This window comes from Mytilus trossulus, chromosome 2, assembly GCF_036588685.1.
Source record: "Mytilus trossulus isolate FHL-02 chromosome 2, PNRI_Mtr1.1.1.hap1, whole genome shotgun sequence".
NCBI lineage: Eukaryota > Metazoa > Mollusca > Bivalvia > Mytilida > Mytilidae > Mytilus > Mytilus trossulus.
This window is the reverse complement of record NC_086374.1, coordinates 5,951,444-5,967,439: the sequence shown is the minus strand read 5'-3', so window position 1 is coordinate 5,967,439 and position 15,996 is coordinate 5,951,444. Positions and strand designations below refer to the sequence as shown.

Sequence of the window (15,996 nt, the reverse complement as noted above, 5' to 3'; positions counted from 1 at the left end):
AATAAATAAACAAAAAATTCATCAACATGCATGACGTATTGATCGACAATATATTTATCGAGTTTTGGGGATAAATATTTCAACAGACAGTCGGTTTTCAAATGAGTACTAATTGTGCACACATACTCAATCGACTGATCGACTTATTTTTATATTCATGTGAAGCAGAACTCATATAGTATAACTCTTTTCAACAATCAGAAAATATCATCTTGCGAAGTGTTTATTCCGATTTATTTTGATGTCCTATCACTCAATAACCCCTTTGTAGTGTCTTGTGAAGTCTTTATTCAGATGTATTTTGATGTCATATCACTCAATAACCCCTTTGTAGTGTCTTGTGAAGTGTTTATTCCGATGTTTTTTGATGTCCTATCACTCAATAACCCCTTTGTAGTGTCTTGTGAAGTGTTTATTCCGATGTATTTTGATGTCCTATCACTCAATAACCCCTTTGTAGTGTCTTGTGAAGTGTTTATTCCGATGTATTTTGATGTCCTATCACTCAATAACCCCTTTGTAGTGTCTTGTGAAGTGTTTATTCCGATGTATTTTGATGTCCTATCACTCAATAACCCCTTTGTAGTGAGTGATCACTCAATAACCCCTTTGTAGTGAGTGATCACTCAATAACCCCTTTGTAGTGAGTGATGTCCTATCACACAATAACCCCTTTGTAGTGTGTGATCACTCAATAACCCCTTTGTAGTGAGTGATCACTCAATAACCCCTTTGTAGTGAGTGATGGCATCTCAAACATCCAACTGAAGAAAGGACACAACCGAAACTGGAAGGTCTCCTTCATTTATTGTTCTTGTCCACGAAAATGACACAAATGGAATACTTCAAACTAAAACTAAAACTGGTACCAGTTTTTAATCAAACAAGAATTATAAATCGTCAACATCGAACATGACCTCTATTTTGACATACACCTACGGCATTTGGTTTCTGGATGATACTGGTAGCTGTTTCATTGTAAATCATATGATATGATATCTTTTTATTTATTGCACGGAAACGACATGACTTAACTCAATAACTTCCAATCAAACTAGAGCGTCTAGACGTCAAAAATTGCAAATATATTGAATTTGACTATGGAATCCCACGCCAATAACCGGCTTTCTGTCATAAAACCCGAATAAAAATTGACAAAAGAAAAATCAATAGCTTAAATTACCTTTATCAAAAATCACCAGTATCATATTTAAATAACAAGTGCATAGCTGAGACGGAGATAGAACAGGTTGCCAGCCCTTGCTACACATTGGCTGACAATGTTTTATTTTGCAGTCTTGTTTTAAGAATATTTTCAAAATGTAGCATGTTTTACTATGTGTATAGTTGAAGAGTGTTATGAGATTCATATGTAGCAAAATTTAAACAAAACTTCTAAATAAAGTTAAACTACCAAAATACTGTACTCCGAGGAAAATTCAACAAGGAAAGTTCCAAAATCAAATAACAACATCAAAAGCTCAAACACATCAAACGAATAGATAACAACTGTCATATTCTGACTTGGCATTTTCTTATGTAGAACATGGTTGACTTAACCTAGTTTTATAGCTAGCTAAACCTCTCACTTGTATGACGGTCGCCTTAAATTCAATATATTGACAACGATGTGTGAACAAACCAAACAGAAACACTAGATAAACATGTCAATAGTAGGGATATATCAGTCAACATTGTGTTATCATGTTGATCACTCTAGACAAAACAAATATATAAACAAACATTGACCATAGCAAAATAACACAATGACGGGATGTACAGAGCAACGTTATATGTTATAAAGAAAACAAAGGCATATAGATAAATCATATTAGCAAAAATGAAAGACAAGTATACAAAAATTATTATAGAACAATAACAGAATGTATAAGTACAGAGCCACAAAAGCAGACTAAACTGTAAAAGTAATATATATAAAGACAAAAAAAAAAGGAATACTATTACACGTTGATTAACATCGTTAGAAGCAGTATCACCAAACAACTCTGAGGCAAATTCAAAAAGTAAAGTCCCCAATCAAATGACAAAATCGAAGGCTTAACACACCAAACGACTAGATAACAACTGTCATATTCCTAAATTGGCACAGACATTTTCGAATGAAGAAAAAATTAACAAATTCCACTTTAAGATAAATTGATGATGTCCTGTCACCAAATAACCCATATTTCATCTCAAAGACACGTATAACATATATCGAAAAGTGATATACTACTATTGCCTTTACCAATAAACCACTATTGCCTTTATTTATTAACCAGTATTCGTGTATTGCCTAAATTCACCCTCTTACTACATTCAAACAAATATATTCTTGTCTTTTTGATTTTTGCAATTGCGCTTTGTCTATATGCCATTTTTTTCTTTGTTGACATATTTGTCTATATGGCATTTGATTTTCTTTGTTGACATATTTGTTGGTTTTTATAGTGATTAAGTTAATAAAGTTAATAAAATGTTGACTGCTGTATCCCTATTGAGGACATTTTTACCTTTTTTGTTTATTTTGCTCACACATTGTTTACAAGATAATGGAATCGAATGCGACTGTCAAAAAGTGAGACGTTTAGCTAGCTTAAAAACATGGTGTAATCCACCGTTTTATACACAAGAAAATGCCTGTACCAAGGCAGTAATATGACAGTAGTTATCCGTCCATTTGATGTGATTGAACATTTGATTTTGCCATATGACTTGGGACTTTCCGTTTTGAATTTTCCTCGGATGTCGATATTTTTATTACTTTACTTTGTTTTATAAGCTAGTGGACGTTAGAAATTACGAACATTAAAGATTAAAGTCTCACGTAATATTTTGATATGAGCGTCACTGATGAGTCTTATGTAGACGAAACTCGCGTCAGGCGTACTAAATTATAATCCTGGTACCTTTGATAGCTAGTAAGACAATCTGGATGTGAACGCACACATTTAAAAACATATTCATCAATGTGGTATAATTTGCAATTTATTTTAATGTCCTTTATTTTGAAAAAAAGAGAAGCTGATTACAAGTGAGCATCTGATACTAATAAGGAGTAGAAAAATTGACAACGTCATGGGAAAATTTAGCAAGAGCGAATTCGAGAATAATTTCACCTTTTGATTGACATCGGAACTATTCCAAGGGTAACTTTGAATCAATATCATCCTGATTTTCCCCATTATGTCCCAATTAATCATTTTCAGTTTAATGATCTGTAAGATTTATTTCGCCCTGTATGATATTATTAGCAAATATTAATTAATTATGTTTGACTTATTGTAGTTATTTGACGAACGTTTCAAAAACAACATGCATCTAATATTTCGAATGTTTGTTCAAACATTTAAGACTAATTTCAACCAAATTACTAACAAATATGGCAATCAAAATTCTACATGGCAATCAAAATTCTACTTTGTGACCATATATATTGAGGCGAAACGTGAAACAATACAAGAAGATAAGCACATTTCGTTTTCATTTACTCCATGTATACGTGTAGCTACAGATTTAAACAGCAATAGCTAATACTGATTTAATCAATTCTGGCGATGGATTCCGAAAATCACAAAAATGTAACTTCACATGTACCAGCGCCTAGAAGTATAGGAGTCCAATACAGATCTTACCAATACGTAAACTATTTATGTCGTCTTTGTTAAGAATTGAATGAATATACAAAAGGATTTTGTTCTTCAATCGGTCTGTCGATCATTTTACAGAGATTTAAATAATGATAAAACTTGTTGTTATAATTGATGTTGATTTGATTTATTGTCCAAACTCTGACATAACTGATTGGCAGATTTTTAAACATGGAATAATTCGTTCTCACGCGAAATATTGAGTTTCAAAAGAGGGCAAGTTCCAAATATCTCTTACAAATGATAATGTCCATTGGATATTGATTCCAGTAAAGTTTTTATAACGATTTTTGTAAATGTTTTAATACATTGTTTTGTCATCTTCGTCAAATATCTTTACAAACTAACAGTGGTGATAAATTTTCCTGAAGGTGCCCCATTTATACTTTGAACCAGCAAAAAGGGCAACCGAGATAATTGGAAAAATGTTACCGTAAATTATCTTCAAACTTATAATACAGTAAGGTAATTATACATTTTAAAGAAATATTGTCAACGGTTGTGACTCGTTTTCGTCCATTGTATAATTAAGGATGAGACCTGCTTATTAAGAACGAAAGGGATATTGAAAGTATTGTCATACTGAATTATCAAACGATAACTCCAGACCAATTCATTATTCTACTTTTAAAGGGCTCTTTATATTGTGAAATACTGTCGTTCACAATATATTGATATACAAGCAGCTGCATTAGGGCATAATTAGTGCTAAAACCTCAGGATTACACTTATTTTTAATTCTATTCATTTTCGTATTTCAATAAAGTTTCGTTGATAAAAAATTACCATGTCTGCCAAAGATTGGTTTTATCAGATATAATGAACGACTTTAGAAATGCAACACTCATTTTGTTGATTTTCTGTAACCAAATCTTGTTTGATTCTCTCACAAATACTTTTCATGCTTATCATGCTTCTTTCTCCTTACAAAAAATCAAAATCTGTCTTACCTGTGGTTATTGAACATACCGATTTTTTTAAATCGCACGAAATTCTTAAAGCGAAATTCTGGACCCATGAAAGATTGTTTCATTTTTTTTACTTTGTGAAACAGTTCTCTCAATTCTTTGCCTAACTTAAATCAGTTTAAAAATGTTGCATCTTTATTTTGCCAAGACTGAAAAATAAAAACCTGAATTAGCCCTTAAGAAAACTGCAAACATGAAAACATAAACGTGCTGCAACCATACTGTATGACTTCAGGAACTCGTCTTCATGTCCTTCCGACAACGATACAAGTAGACAAGATTTGTTGCTGGCCATCAATTAAAAGATCAACGTGTAGTAACAATGAAACGTCAACAGATTTTGATAATGCAACGTGATTTACCAAACCTGTTAACGGCCGCAACGTCAACTGCTAATCAAATTGCCGAGTGCCATTGAGTACAGATGCATGCTACAAATGATTCCATCAACTGAATTGCCAAAGAATCGAGTGAAGGAAAACCTTTAAAGCCCTCAAGTTCCAACCGTATAATTGCCAAAACCAATTAATGGGTTGAACAAATTTAAAATAAGAAGGTGAAAAAAACAGAACCCAAAACATGTTAGACAGAATTTGTTGACCTTTCTGACAATCATTTTGGCGTTTGTAAGACAGTCATCGCTTTTGACGGTGACACATTCATTCAAAAATAACACAAAATAATCTAGTGTTGCGTTTCTAAAGTCGGTCAGTATACTTAAATAAAAAGTAATTCTCGATTTACGATGTTGTAGTTTCTGAATCATAAGTTTTTATAAAAAAAATAGTTCCTACTTTTGAATGGTGCTTATTACAATTGATTAACATAAAAACGAAGACATTGCCATAGCTAACATACTAGTACCTTATTTCAATGATCGCAGGGAAAATCATAATACTACTTTCTAATGTGAGGGAATTGGTCAGGGGTTCCAATCATAAGTAATCAAATGTTTTCGAAAAATACTGTACTTTTTAAATACAAATACTGCAAGAGAGTGTTGTAAAGTGATTCGTCAGTTTATCTTTCCTTAAACAGTACTTGAATAAAGCATTCTTTGAAATTGAAATATGAATACTGTCCATATTTTTTAGTGTTAGATATAAATACCTGTATTGTAAAAAAAGTCAGAAGCTGCTCAACACATCTCCTACCATGTTGCTTTATTTCAGATTACAAACACATTTTGACTTTACAAAATACCTTTTTATCATGTACTGTTCATACCATTTCTGTTTGCAACATACACGTAAGTACATTGAATACTATACCACAAGAAAAAATAAACTCTATATATTAGCAGATTAGGTGTTTGAGTTTGTATCCGTTGCTGTCTGTTTTATTTGATTTTTGTTTTGTCTTTTAGTGTTTCTAGTATAAATTCGGCCGTTAACTTACTCTTTTTTATTGTTTCACATTTTTGTATGCATGTTCAAACGTTATGGACTTCATAACAGGGCTGATGATACAACAAAATTTGAAATATGACTGTAATCGACACTTTATACATTTTTTAAAAGTTTTACAGTCAACATCACAAATAGGTTGACCGATAAGACATATCTATGACTTACTCTCTAGTGACATGTTGTAACTTTATCAATTTGTGATTTTTTCTCTCTAGATTTTTACATTTTGGCTGAGTATTGATTCCTATTTTCTATGATTCAAAGCTTGCTGGATACGGCTACCTTGTTGACACGTCGGTCTTGCTCCTTCTTTAGTTCATGCGTTTCCCTCAGGTTTTTTTACTTTGATTTGTACCTTCTTAATGGAGTTATAAGATTCGATCATCAGTAAACTACTATTTACTCTAAATCATCATAAACTTATGTTTTTGGTACTGGTGTCTAACCCTGCGATACTTTTAATGACTGGCTGTCATTTATACAAAAGCCGCTTGGTATTCATCACATTTGTACGAAACTTTTTTGAGTACTGAAGTCAAAACTAAATTTTCTGAACAACTAATATTTGGAATCCACTTTGACAAACCACAATTCAAATCAATACAAACTTACAATTATCATCTCGGATATTTCCAGCCTTTGCAGAACGGTTTGCACTGACCAAGATAAAAAAGAGAAAAGATTAATTCCAAAATTACTTTCCTTATTTTATGCATTTTAATGCATTTTGTTAAAAGTATACAAGTTGTGTGTTTAACTTCTCTGTAACCTTTGTACTTGAAGTTTTCCGTGGTTTTATTAGAATAAACTATTTATCTATCTTTTCTAACAAAGGTATCGATGCCATCACCTTAAGCAATATCCTTCTTTATTACAAGTTCACTCGCAAATACCTCCTTACTTTAAATATCAGACTGTACATTTCGTCTTTTAAACCGATACCAAACCATCTGCAACTTAAATGTTCAAAAACGTGTTGAAAGGACTCAATATTAACAACTTGAAAAGTTTAAACATCATTATTGCACCTGTGATACATCTCCGTTTATATTTAATCCGGCTGGCCATGTTATTACTGTCGGCCTGAACATGGTCAAAACTTTCATGCAAAATGTGTCATTCAACGGCCAAAAGTATCGCGAGTCTAAATCCGTTAATTTGAACCTCAACTTATAATATTGATGAATATATCCGAGGATAATGCCAGACAATGGAAGAAGACGTAGAAACTTTTTCTGAAATGGATGTGTATTCTCTGAATCGATTCATGATGAAGGAACAGTGGTATACTACTATTGCTTTTATTTAAGACTGTAGGGTAAAAAGAGTCTATAGATACACATGCTACATCGATCAGTAAAGGCCTAAATGTTCCTGAGCTCCTGACCCACCTCCATGAAAATATGCTCTTCAGATCAAGCCCCACACAATATCGTTTTGGGCGTAAATCATACTACATAAACTGCTTGGTATATGAATTGGATATAAACTGTTCACTTGAAAACTCCACAAATACTCCTAGGACATTTACCGTCATTGTGTTATTGTACTATGGTTTATTTGTGTATACTTGACTTTAATTTTTACTAATATAATTGACATTTACGCCATTTTGAGCTTCTTTTTTACATGTTTGTATGTTTTTTAGCGATTAGGATTATAGCACAATGTTGAATGCTGTATTTTGCTGATAGTTTTACCTATAATGTCTGTTTCGTTTGTTCACGCATCGTTGTCATATATAATTGAGTTTGATGCAACTATCATAAAAGAGAGAGGTTTGGCTAGCTATAAACCAGGTTCAATCCACCTTTTTCCAAATGCGATAAACTATGTTGAAAGCGTCTATCACATTCAAATTAAAATAAAGTAGACAGCAGATACAGTAATGTCTGCCTCATTTCTTGATTAATATCTAAAAATTGACAATGAGGTTCGGTTTAAAACAAAACTTAACGACCAAAGATGATCTTTAGCTTCCCAATGATGAACTTTCTAACATTCCAGCAAGCAGCAACTGCATATGGAGTATATATCTCCCAGCTGAAACAATATTCCGTACAGTGCATTTTATTGATATCGTTGCTGCTTACAATGAAACTATTGAACCAAATGTTCAAGATAAATCATCCCTTATGAAATGCTATTGAAGACATTAGGAGTTGTTCAGTGGTTGTCGTTTGTTGATGTGATTCACAAGTGTTTCTCTTTTTTATATGGCTTAGACCATTGGTTTTGCTGTTTGTATGGCTTTACACTAGTCACTTTCGTGGCCCTTTAAAGTTTGCTGTTTGTTGTGAGCAAAGGCTCCCTGTCGAAGACCGTACTGTGACCTATTACCATGATCCACTCCTCTTTTCTTCGAATGCGACCTACAGAATGAAGTCTTACCACCGGGTTTGTACTTACATTAACAATACCACGGGTACCACAATAATCTGCTTACATTTCAAGGGCATCTGAGATAACCACCAGATTTTGGTTTAGTTTGTGTTACTCCATCTTTAGTATTCTATCTTTGTACTGTTTGTTTTTCATATTTTTTCCTTTTTTGTCATGGCATTATCCGTTTGTTTTCGACTCTTTGATGGGTAAGAAAAAAGTAAACCACAAATATACTGAGTTCAGAGGAAAATCTAATTGGAAAGTCCATAAACACATGGCAAAATCAAATGACAAAACACATCAAAAACGAATGGACAAGAACTTCTTATTCCTGACTTGGTATTTTGGTATCATGGAATTTTGGATCCTCAATGATCTTCAACTTTGAACTTGTTTGGCTTTATGAATATTTTGATATGAGCGTCACTGATGAGTCTTATGTAGACGAAACGCGCGTCTGGCGTACTAAATTATAATCCTGGTACCTTTGATAACTATTGGTACAGGCACTTTCAAATGTAGAAAAATGGTGGATTAAACCTGGTTTCATAGAGCTAAACCTCTCACTTTGACGACAGTCTAATCAAATTCCGTTATATTTACAATGACGTGTGAACTAAACAGTCATAAACAAAAATTGGTCAAAATATGAGTACAGCAGTCATCATTGTGTAACAATTTTAAAAGGAACAATTTAACAGAACACAATAACATCTATCTTCAAACACATTCATTGACTCATGTATCTGACATCAGAAAATTTTATACCTCACATATATTTGTCGTTCAATTTATATAAACAATTTTAAAATTTCACATGGGCAATGTTAGCATACAGGGTTATTCTAAACTTTTAATACTTACCCACAACATTCAACAATTATGGTTCTACTTTAACAATCAGTTATAATTAACTACATAAAATATTAACCATATTTTATTGAAACATGTATCTACAAACCAGAAACTATATTCATGTAACACAACTCACAAATATATACTTCCCCACATTACATATTCACTAAAACCATTTCAATATAATAAAATAAAGGATATGCCCACTAGAATAACTGAAAAAAACAATTCTGTGAACTTTTCAATGTACAAGATGACTACTCCTTTTATAAATTCATATAAATCACTGACTTGCTATAGTAAACGCAAAAATAATTTTGCACCAAAAAAAAAATATAATAGGCAACTCACAGTCATGACAGTAACAATAGTTAAATGTACTTTACATTTTCTAAATTCTCTTTTGAATAAAGTTTTTGATGAGTTCTAGATGCAAAGAGTTGAGGGGAGGGACACACAAAATGAGTAAAAATATCACTATTTATATACCACACTTTTAATTGAGTAGGGTATAATAAATTAATAAAAACATAATATTGAATGCACATACAAGTAAATTACTAATTCAACTAATTCATAATATCATACAGATACAACATTAATAATAGAAAACATCATTAATAGTAAAACAAGTATTGAAGTAATACTGGAAACAATTAACATTGTAGTTTATGTAGCATTAAAATTATGTGAACACAAAGTGGTATAACCCTACTGTTTGATGAGAATATATATATCAGCTTGAACATAAACTGATATTTATCATTGAATGAAATGGTCCTAACAATAATCTACTTTTGCCTTTCACAAAACATCAACAAAATGTCAACAGTTCTACTAATGTGAAATACAAATGAAAGCAAAAAATCAATGTCTGTCAGTCTTTTCATTAAATATTTGTTTTAAAATATATCCATCATTTGGAAGATAGAATGAAACCTACAATGACAATTGGTATTCAAAATCCTATGAAAGTATGTTGCTGTCATGAGTTAAGGATACAATAATTTGTTTAGAGTAATAATAATCCCATATACAATATTACTGCAACATGTACATATAAAAGATAGAAAACAGTAAAAGTCATCACATAAACAGAATCGTTTGAATGGAATACACCATTACACAGACAAAATGAAATGAATGTTGTATGTATGTTTCTATTATGATGTGATGTACATTTAAAATACTACCAATATATTTTGTACATAAAGAGGAATAACTCTAAGTGTAAAACTGTATCATTTGAATTGTATAGTTAACTTACAGACGAAATACAATCAAGAAATTGTAAACTTTTTTTTCAGACTTATAAGAAACTTGCAATCAACAGTGGAAGGCATTTGAAACCATGACTTTTCAGGAACTTCCTGTCAATAATTCTTATGAATTAAAAATTCAATTGCATATACTAAATTTAATTTTTATAATCTTGTTGAAGACAACCATACAATTTATAGTATTGCTGCATGTTTGTATGAGGTTCAAATTAACATGATTAAATGACTTTTAAATGCTTTAAATCCAATTTCAATTCTTTAAATGCTGGCACATACATTTATATTTAAACAAAAATATTAAGATCCTAATGAGATTGTTGATTTCCTCTTCTTACAATATAAATATATAAATAGACTAACAACAGACGTCAAAATAACACAAAAAACAATTGATGTAATCCAGGACCCTCTCCTTTTTAGTATCAAATGATGCACTGAATCATCGTCCTCTTTCACTAACTTTAAAACAGTATCATAGCCAATACTCTCCAAATACAGTTGGATTTCAGATTTATAATGTCGGATTTCTCCTTGGAATCTCACTGTCAGTACGTCAATGTTTATTTTGTTGAATGGAATGGCTTTTACTATAGATAACTCATCTATTCCACCAACATCTAAGGCCAATAAATCAATTGACCTCTTCTCAAGTGCTGCCATTATGGAATACAATGGGAAACAATGGATTTCTGTCTGTTTGTCTTTCACAGTGACCATTTTCTGAATTGAATAACATATACACATGTACCACCAATTACTTTTTATATGTGTTAAAAAAGACATGCTTTCATATTTGATTTGGCATTTCCTGTGTTGGTTTAAGGGCTAAAGATGAATATTATGTAGATAAACATGAGTCTGGCATACCAAATTATATCTTTTATAGCTTACTATTTCGAAATTGGTTTTGCTTATTATCGAAGGCTCTTCCTAGACCTATAATGTTAACTTCTTTATCATTCTGTCTCTTGTGGAGAGTTGCCTAATAGGAAATGATTCTACACTTCTTATTTTTATATATAAACCTAGTGAATAAGATTGTATCTAATGATTCTTTGATGGATGGATGAGCACTCTTAACTAGAATTTGTTACCCCTCATGATATAACATGACATACACTATAGAAACAGAGAAACAGGGACAGCACTAACCCATTCTCAGAGTGAAAAAATATCATGCAAAAAGGTAAACGCCAAAATTTAGTAAATAGAAATTTAAGTAGACATAAAATTGAGAAAGGAAATGGGGGATGTGTCAAAGCGACAACAACCCAACCATAGAGCAGACAACAGCAGAAGGCTACCAATGGGTCTTCAATGTAGCGAGAAACTCCGGCATCCTTCAGCTGGCCCCTTAAAAAATATGTATACTAGTACTAGTATGTCTATTTTACAGGGAACTTAATGGTTTAATCACAATTTACCTTATACTATCGATGATGCATGTGTGTTTAATAAATATTTAAATTTACTAATTTTTTTATTTTGATTTGTAATATTTGTACTTAAAAAAAAATAATTTTGAAACAATGTTCTTTTTTTATTGATACTCAATTTGAAATAGTTAAAGAAGATATACCTTAACTGGATGTTCAGAATCACTTAAACAACTGTTCATGATGGCAGCTTTTCTGTGTTTCATTTGAAGAGCTGTGAACTTTTCTGGTTCTGGTGTAATAACTAATCCATTCCACTTCCGCACTCGTTCAAAAAATAATGATGTTGAATCTTTTTCACCATCTGTAGTACAACATTCAACATAAAATCCATCCTCCTAATAAAGTTAAAATGGTTTTGAAAGAAACATCTTGTTTAAATTAATAAAAGAATTAATGGAACATTTCCACCTCATTTTATAGTACAATGTATCTACTTTTTTTTTTACATATATATCAATATAATTTTAAGAATGAGGTGACCATTAAATATACATGTATGTTTATGAAATCTTCCTTTAGTAGAATCTTGTAAAGGATTGGATGAAACTATGGTTAACACCCTAGTCCCTTTTCATATTTTTACAGTGTTTTTATAACAAGATTATTGAGATTATAACACAATGCTGACTGTTGTACCCCTGTTTGACATTTTTACCTATTCTGTCTGTTTGTTTTGTTCACACATCATTATCAATATAATGGAATTTAATAAGACTGCCATACAAGTGAAAAGTTTAGCTAGCTTTAAAACCAGGTTTAATACACCATTTTCTACATAAGAAAAAACCTGTTCCAAGTCGGGGAATATGACAGTCGTTATCCATTCCGTAGATGTGCTTGAGCTTTTGATTTTGGAATTTGATTAGGGAGGCTTGGTTTTGAATTTTCCTCAGAGTTCAGTACTTTTTTTCTATCAAAGATAATAATAATAATATAAGTAAATTTCTGCCTTTGATGTAATAATAAGTTTTTGAGTTGCCTTTATTGCTGTAATATAAAACCTTGATAATCTGACAGATGCATTGAGAGCTACACTAACCTTAAATCTTAAGATATTGTCCACTGCAGCCGACTGACCACCAGAAACATCAAACAAATCTTTATTATCTAGTCTATACCCTTCCAGAGTTGGCTGATGAATGATGTAATTTCTAATAATAGATATCATTTCTTTATCATACATGGAAGACTGTTGATGAATCAGTTCTTGTGTTGTTTGTCTAAAATCAAAGTTTGGATCAACTGTTTGTTTGAATGTCTCTGGTTTAAAATCTATGTGTTTAATCAGTTTCCGTCTGGTGTATGGATATAATGGCGTTAGTGATTTCATACTAAGCTGAGCTTCACTGGATGATGTATAATTTAGGTATATAAATAAAAGGATAAGGAAGACTGTAACTGTTCCTATTATTGAAGGCGTGCTGGATTTATTGCCTCTTATCATTGTGATGATCTGGCCCTGAAATAGTAGAAAGGAAAAAATTAATTCTACATCATCAGATTTATAATATGAGTTATGTTAAAAATTAATTCCTCTGAAATTTTTTTTTTTTTTTTTACTCTAACAATCACAATATCAATGATATGAAGAATGGTTATAAGGAATTTAGATAATCAAAAAAGTTTCTTGTAGGTGATTTTTTTTAAAGATTAAAATACCATACACAACTTCTGTAATCTTTACTTACAAGGTTTCTTGACAAGTATGGAATAAATACACATACATGATACACATAATTTGATAGCTTTTATAATAACAACTTTAAAATTAACTAATTGCAAGACCTGGGTTGTACAGGATATAAAGATTTTTTGAACTGAGGAGGTTCACATGACCTCCATGCTTGAAACACTAACAGAAGATGTAAGGCCTGGAAGGTAAAAATATAAGGCCACATTGGCGGATCCAGGGAGGGGGGGATTCCGGGGGTTGGAACCCCCTCTTTATTTTGGTCGATCAATGCATTTGAATGGAGACATAAAGCTGGAACTCCCCTTCATCCTGGGTTGGGAACCCCCCCCCCTTTTTAAAACGGCTGGATCCACCCCTGAGCCAATACATCATGGTTTTTCAATGCATTTCATGCAATTTTTACCCTAAATACAAATACTTTTGTGAGCACTCAACTTAACCTAACAAAGTTGTGTAGCAACTGAAAAAGAAACTGAAAAAATCAATTTGAAATGAATTGACTCCTAAGGTTAGAGAGGGGGGCCTGATGGGGTGGGGGTCTCATCACGATTCACGAGTTCAGTTGATTTTTTTTTGCCAATCACGTTTCACAGAAAATAAATTTCCTTGACCACAGATCATGAAAATTTTTAAAAAAATCTGTAGAAAAATGGATCATAATAGTGAAAATGCGTCGATTAGAAGAATTAAAATTACTCATCAGGCCACTCATTAGAATGGAGCACAACAAAAACAAAATAACAAAATGATAAATAAACACAAAGTACCTATTTACCTTATTTAATTGATTCAAAAGTTTAAAAACTTTATTAGGGGAGATAATTTATAATAATTTTATTTTATAAAGTATTTTTTGTAAATTGTTTTATATACAGCAAGTAAAAAGTATGGTAATAACATTTTTTTTACATTCTGAAAGCATTTAATGGGAGTTATATACTTGTGTTTGTTTAAAAAATTTGTTCAATTAGTTCCTTTCTATTTACATGTACGTATACACAGACTTTAATAAAATATTGAATCTGCTAATATTATATAATTAATAATTCTTTAAAAATAATTTAAAGAGGGTTACACAGTTAGCTATAAAGCTAATCTTCCCTGAGGCCCTCATGAAGTTCAATGAAATATAACAAACAATTACAAAATATCAAACAGACACACATACATGAATAATGAAATAAAAAATTGTTATGAAATATACAATTTTCAAAACAGGTAAAAGTTACAAATTCATAAATATGACATGTGTAGTATTGGCATCAACAATATCATAAGTTTGAGTAAGTGTGTGAAAATTATTGATGCATATAAAATATGCACAGCTTCCTAATGTTCCATCAAGTAATTTTTTAAATCTTTTTTGAATTCTGCTTCTCCATATACATGTATATACCCCTCCCCCAGATTTTTTGTTTAAACCCATACACTGCATCAATAAAATATATAATTATCTTCTGTTTTCTGTTTTCATATGCTCTCCAAACCTCACTGTCAAATATTTTAAAAGATTTATATTTAGGCAGCAACCATTGGATTTTCTGGGGCGCTATGGGTGTTTTGTTTTTTTTCGCCTTTGGCAAAGAACAATCTATTTTTTTAGCGACAAACCGAAAACATTTTTTTTCTTTCAATTTTAGCATTACATATAGTGGCAGCTGAGGGTGAAAAAAACATTTTTTTTCTCAGGATCCAAAACAAATTATCTTTTCCACCAAAAACTGGAAACAAACTCCCCCCTTTTTTAAATATACGTTGATAGTGGTTCTTCCAATGGATAGAAACAAGTGCCTGTGCTAATGATACCCATTCCTAATTAATGGTTAGATAGCAAAAATGATTTTCCGGGAGTCAAAACTAAAAGATGTTTATAACGATGGTCACCGCTTTCTTGTATCATTTGAATTATTTGTCTTTATGAGAAAATCTTAAGGAATATCTTTCTAAAAACCTACCTTTTTGTATGAGTTTATTATTACATGCACGCTTGTGCCTGCTAAATAAATGAAGTATCTGCCCTTCTAATTTTCATCACTTGCATCTTCATCTGTTTTCGATACAGCTGCTAAAAATAGCACGGTGAACTATCATAACAAGTATTGATTTATAGGCCGTCAATTTGAACGATTTCTAGTTGCGCGAAGAAAACAACACTTTGTCATGACAATGAATACTTTATTTGAAGAGGGTAAAATCAGTTAGTACAATACTAATCTACCCTGATGCCCTGTGAATAATTCAAAATATAATTACATATACAGTTAGTCTGCATAATATACAGGGACTTTCTGTACTACAGTAACACTTTTTACGCAAA

General features: G+C 31.6%; 1 protein-coding gene across 1 annotated transcript; it reads right to left on the bottom strand.

Annotated features, from left to right (window-relative positions):
* Window positions 1-9,767: 9,767 nt before the first annotated feature.
* Window positions 9,768-15,851, bottom strand: LOC134706360 (uncharacterized). Its single transcript, XM_063565241.1, has 4 exons — window positions 15,635-15,851; window positions 13,026-13,445; window positions 12,127-12,321; window positions 9,768-11,267 (listed from the first exon to the last, which is right to left on the bottom strand). The coding sequence occupies exons 2-4, from the start codon at window positions 13,428-13,430 to the stop codon at window positions 10,845-10,847; spliced, it is 1,023 nt and encodes a 340-aa protein (XP_063421311.1). The 5' UTR covers window positions 13,431-13,445; window positions 15,635-15,851; the 3' UTR covers window positions 9,768-10,844.
* Between the last annotated feature and the right edge of the window lie 145 nt (window positions 15,852-15,996).

Excerpts from the sequence above, each read along its gene's own strand:
- LOC134706360 (XM_063565241.1), bottom strand. The coding sequence starts at position 13,430 with ATGATAAGAGGCAATAAATCCAGCACGCCTTCAATAATAGGAACAGTT. Across the intron at positions 12,322-13,025 it reads ACAATATCTTAAGATTTAAG|GAGGATGGATTTTATGTTGA; the intron begins GTTAGTGTAGCT and ends TAACTTTATTAG. Across the intron at positions 11,268-12,126 it reads ATTCTGAACATCCAGTTAAG|AAAATGGTCACTGTGAAAGA; the intron begins GTATATCTTCTT and ends TATTCAATTCAG.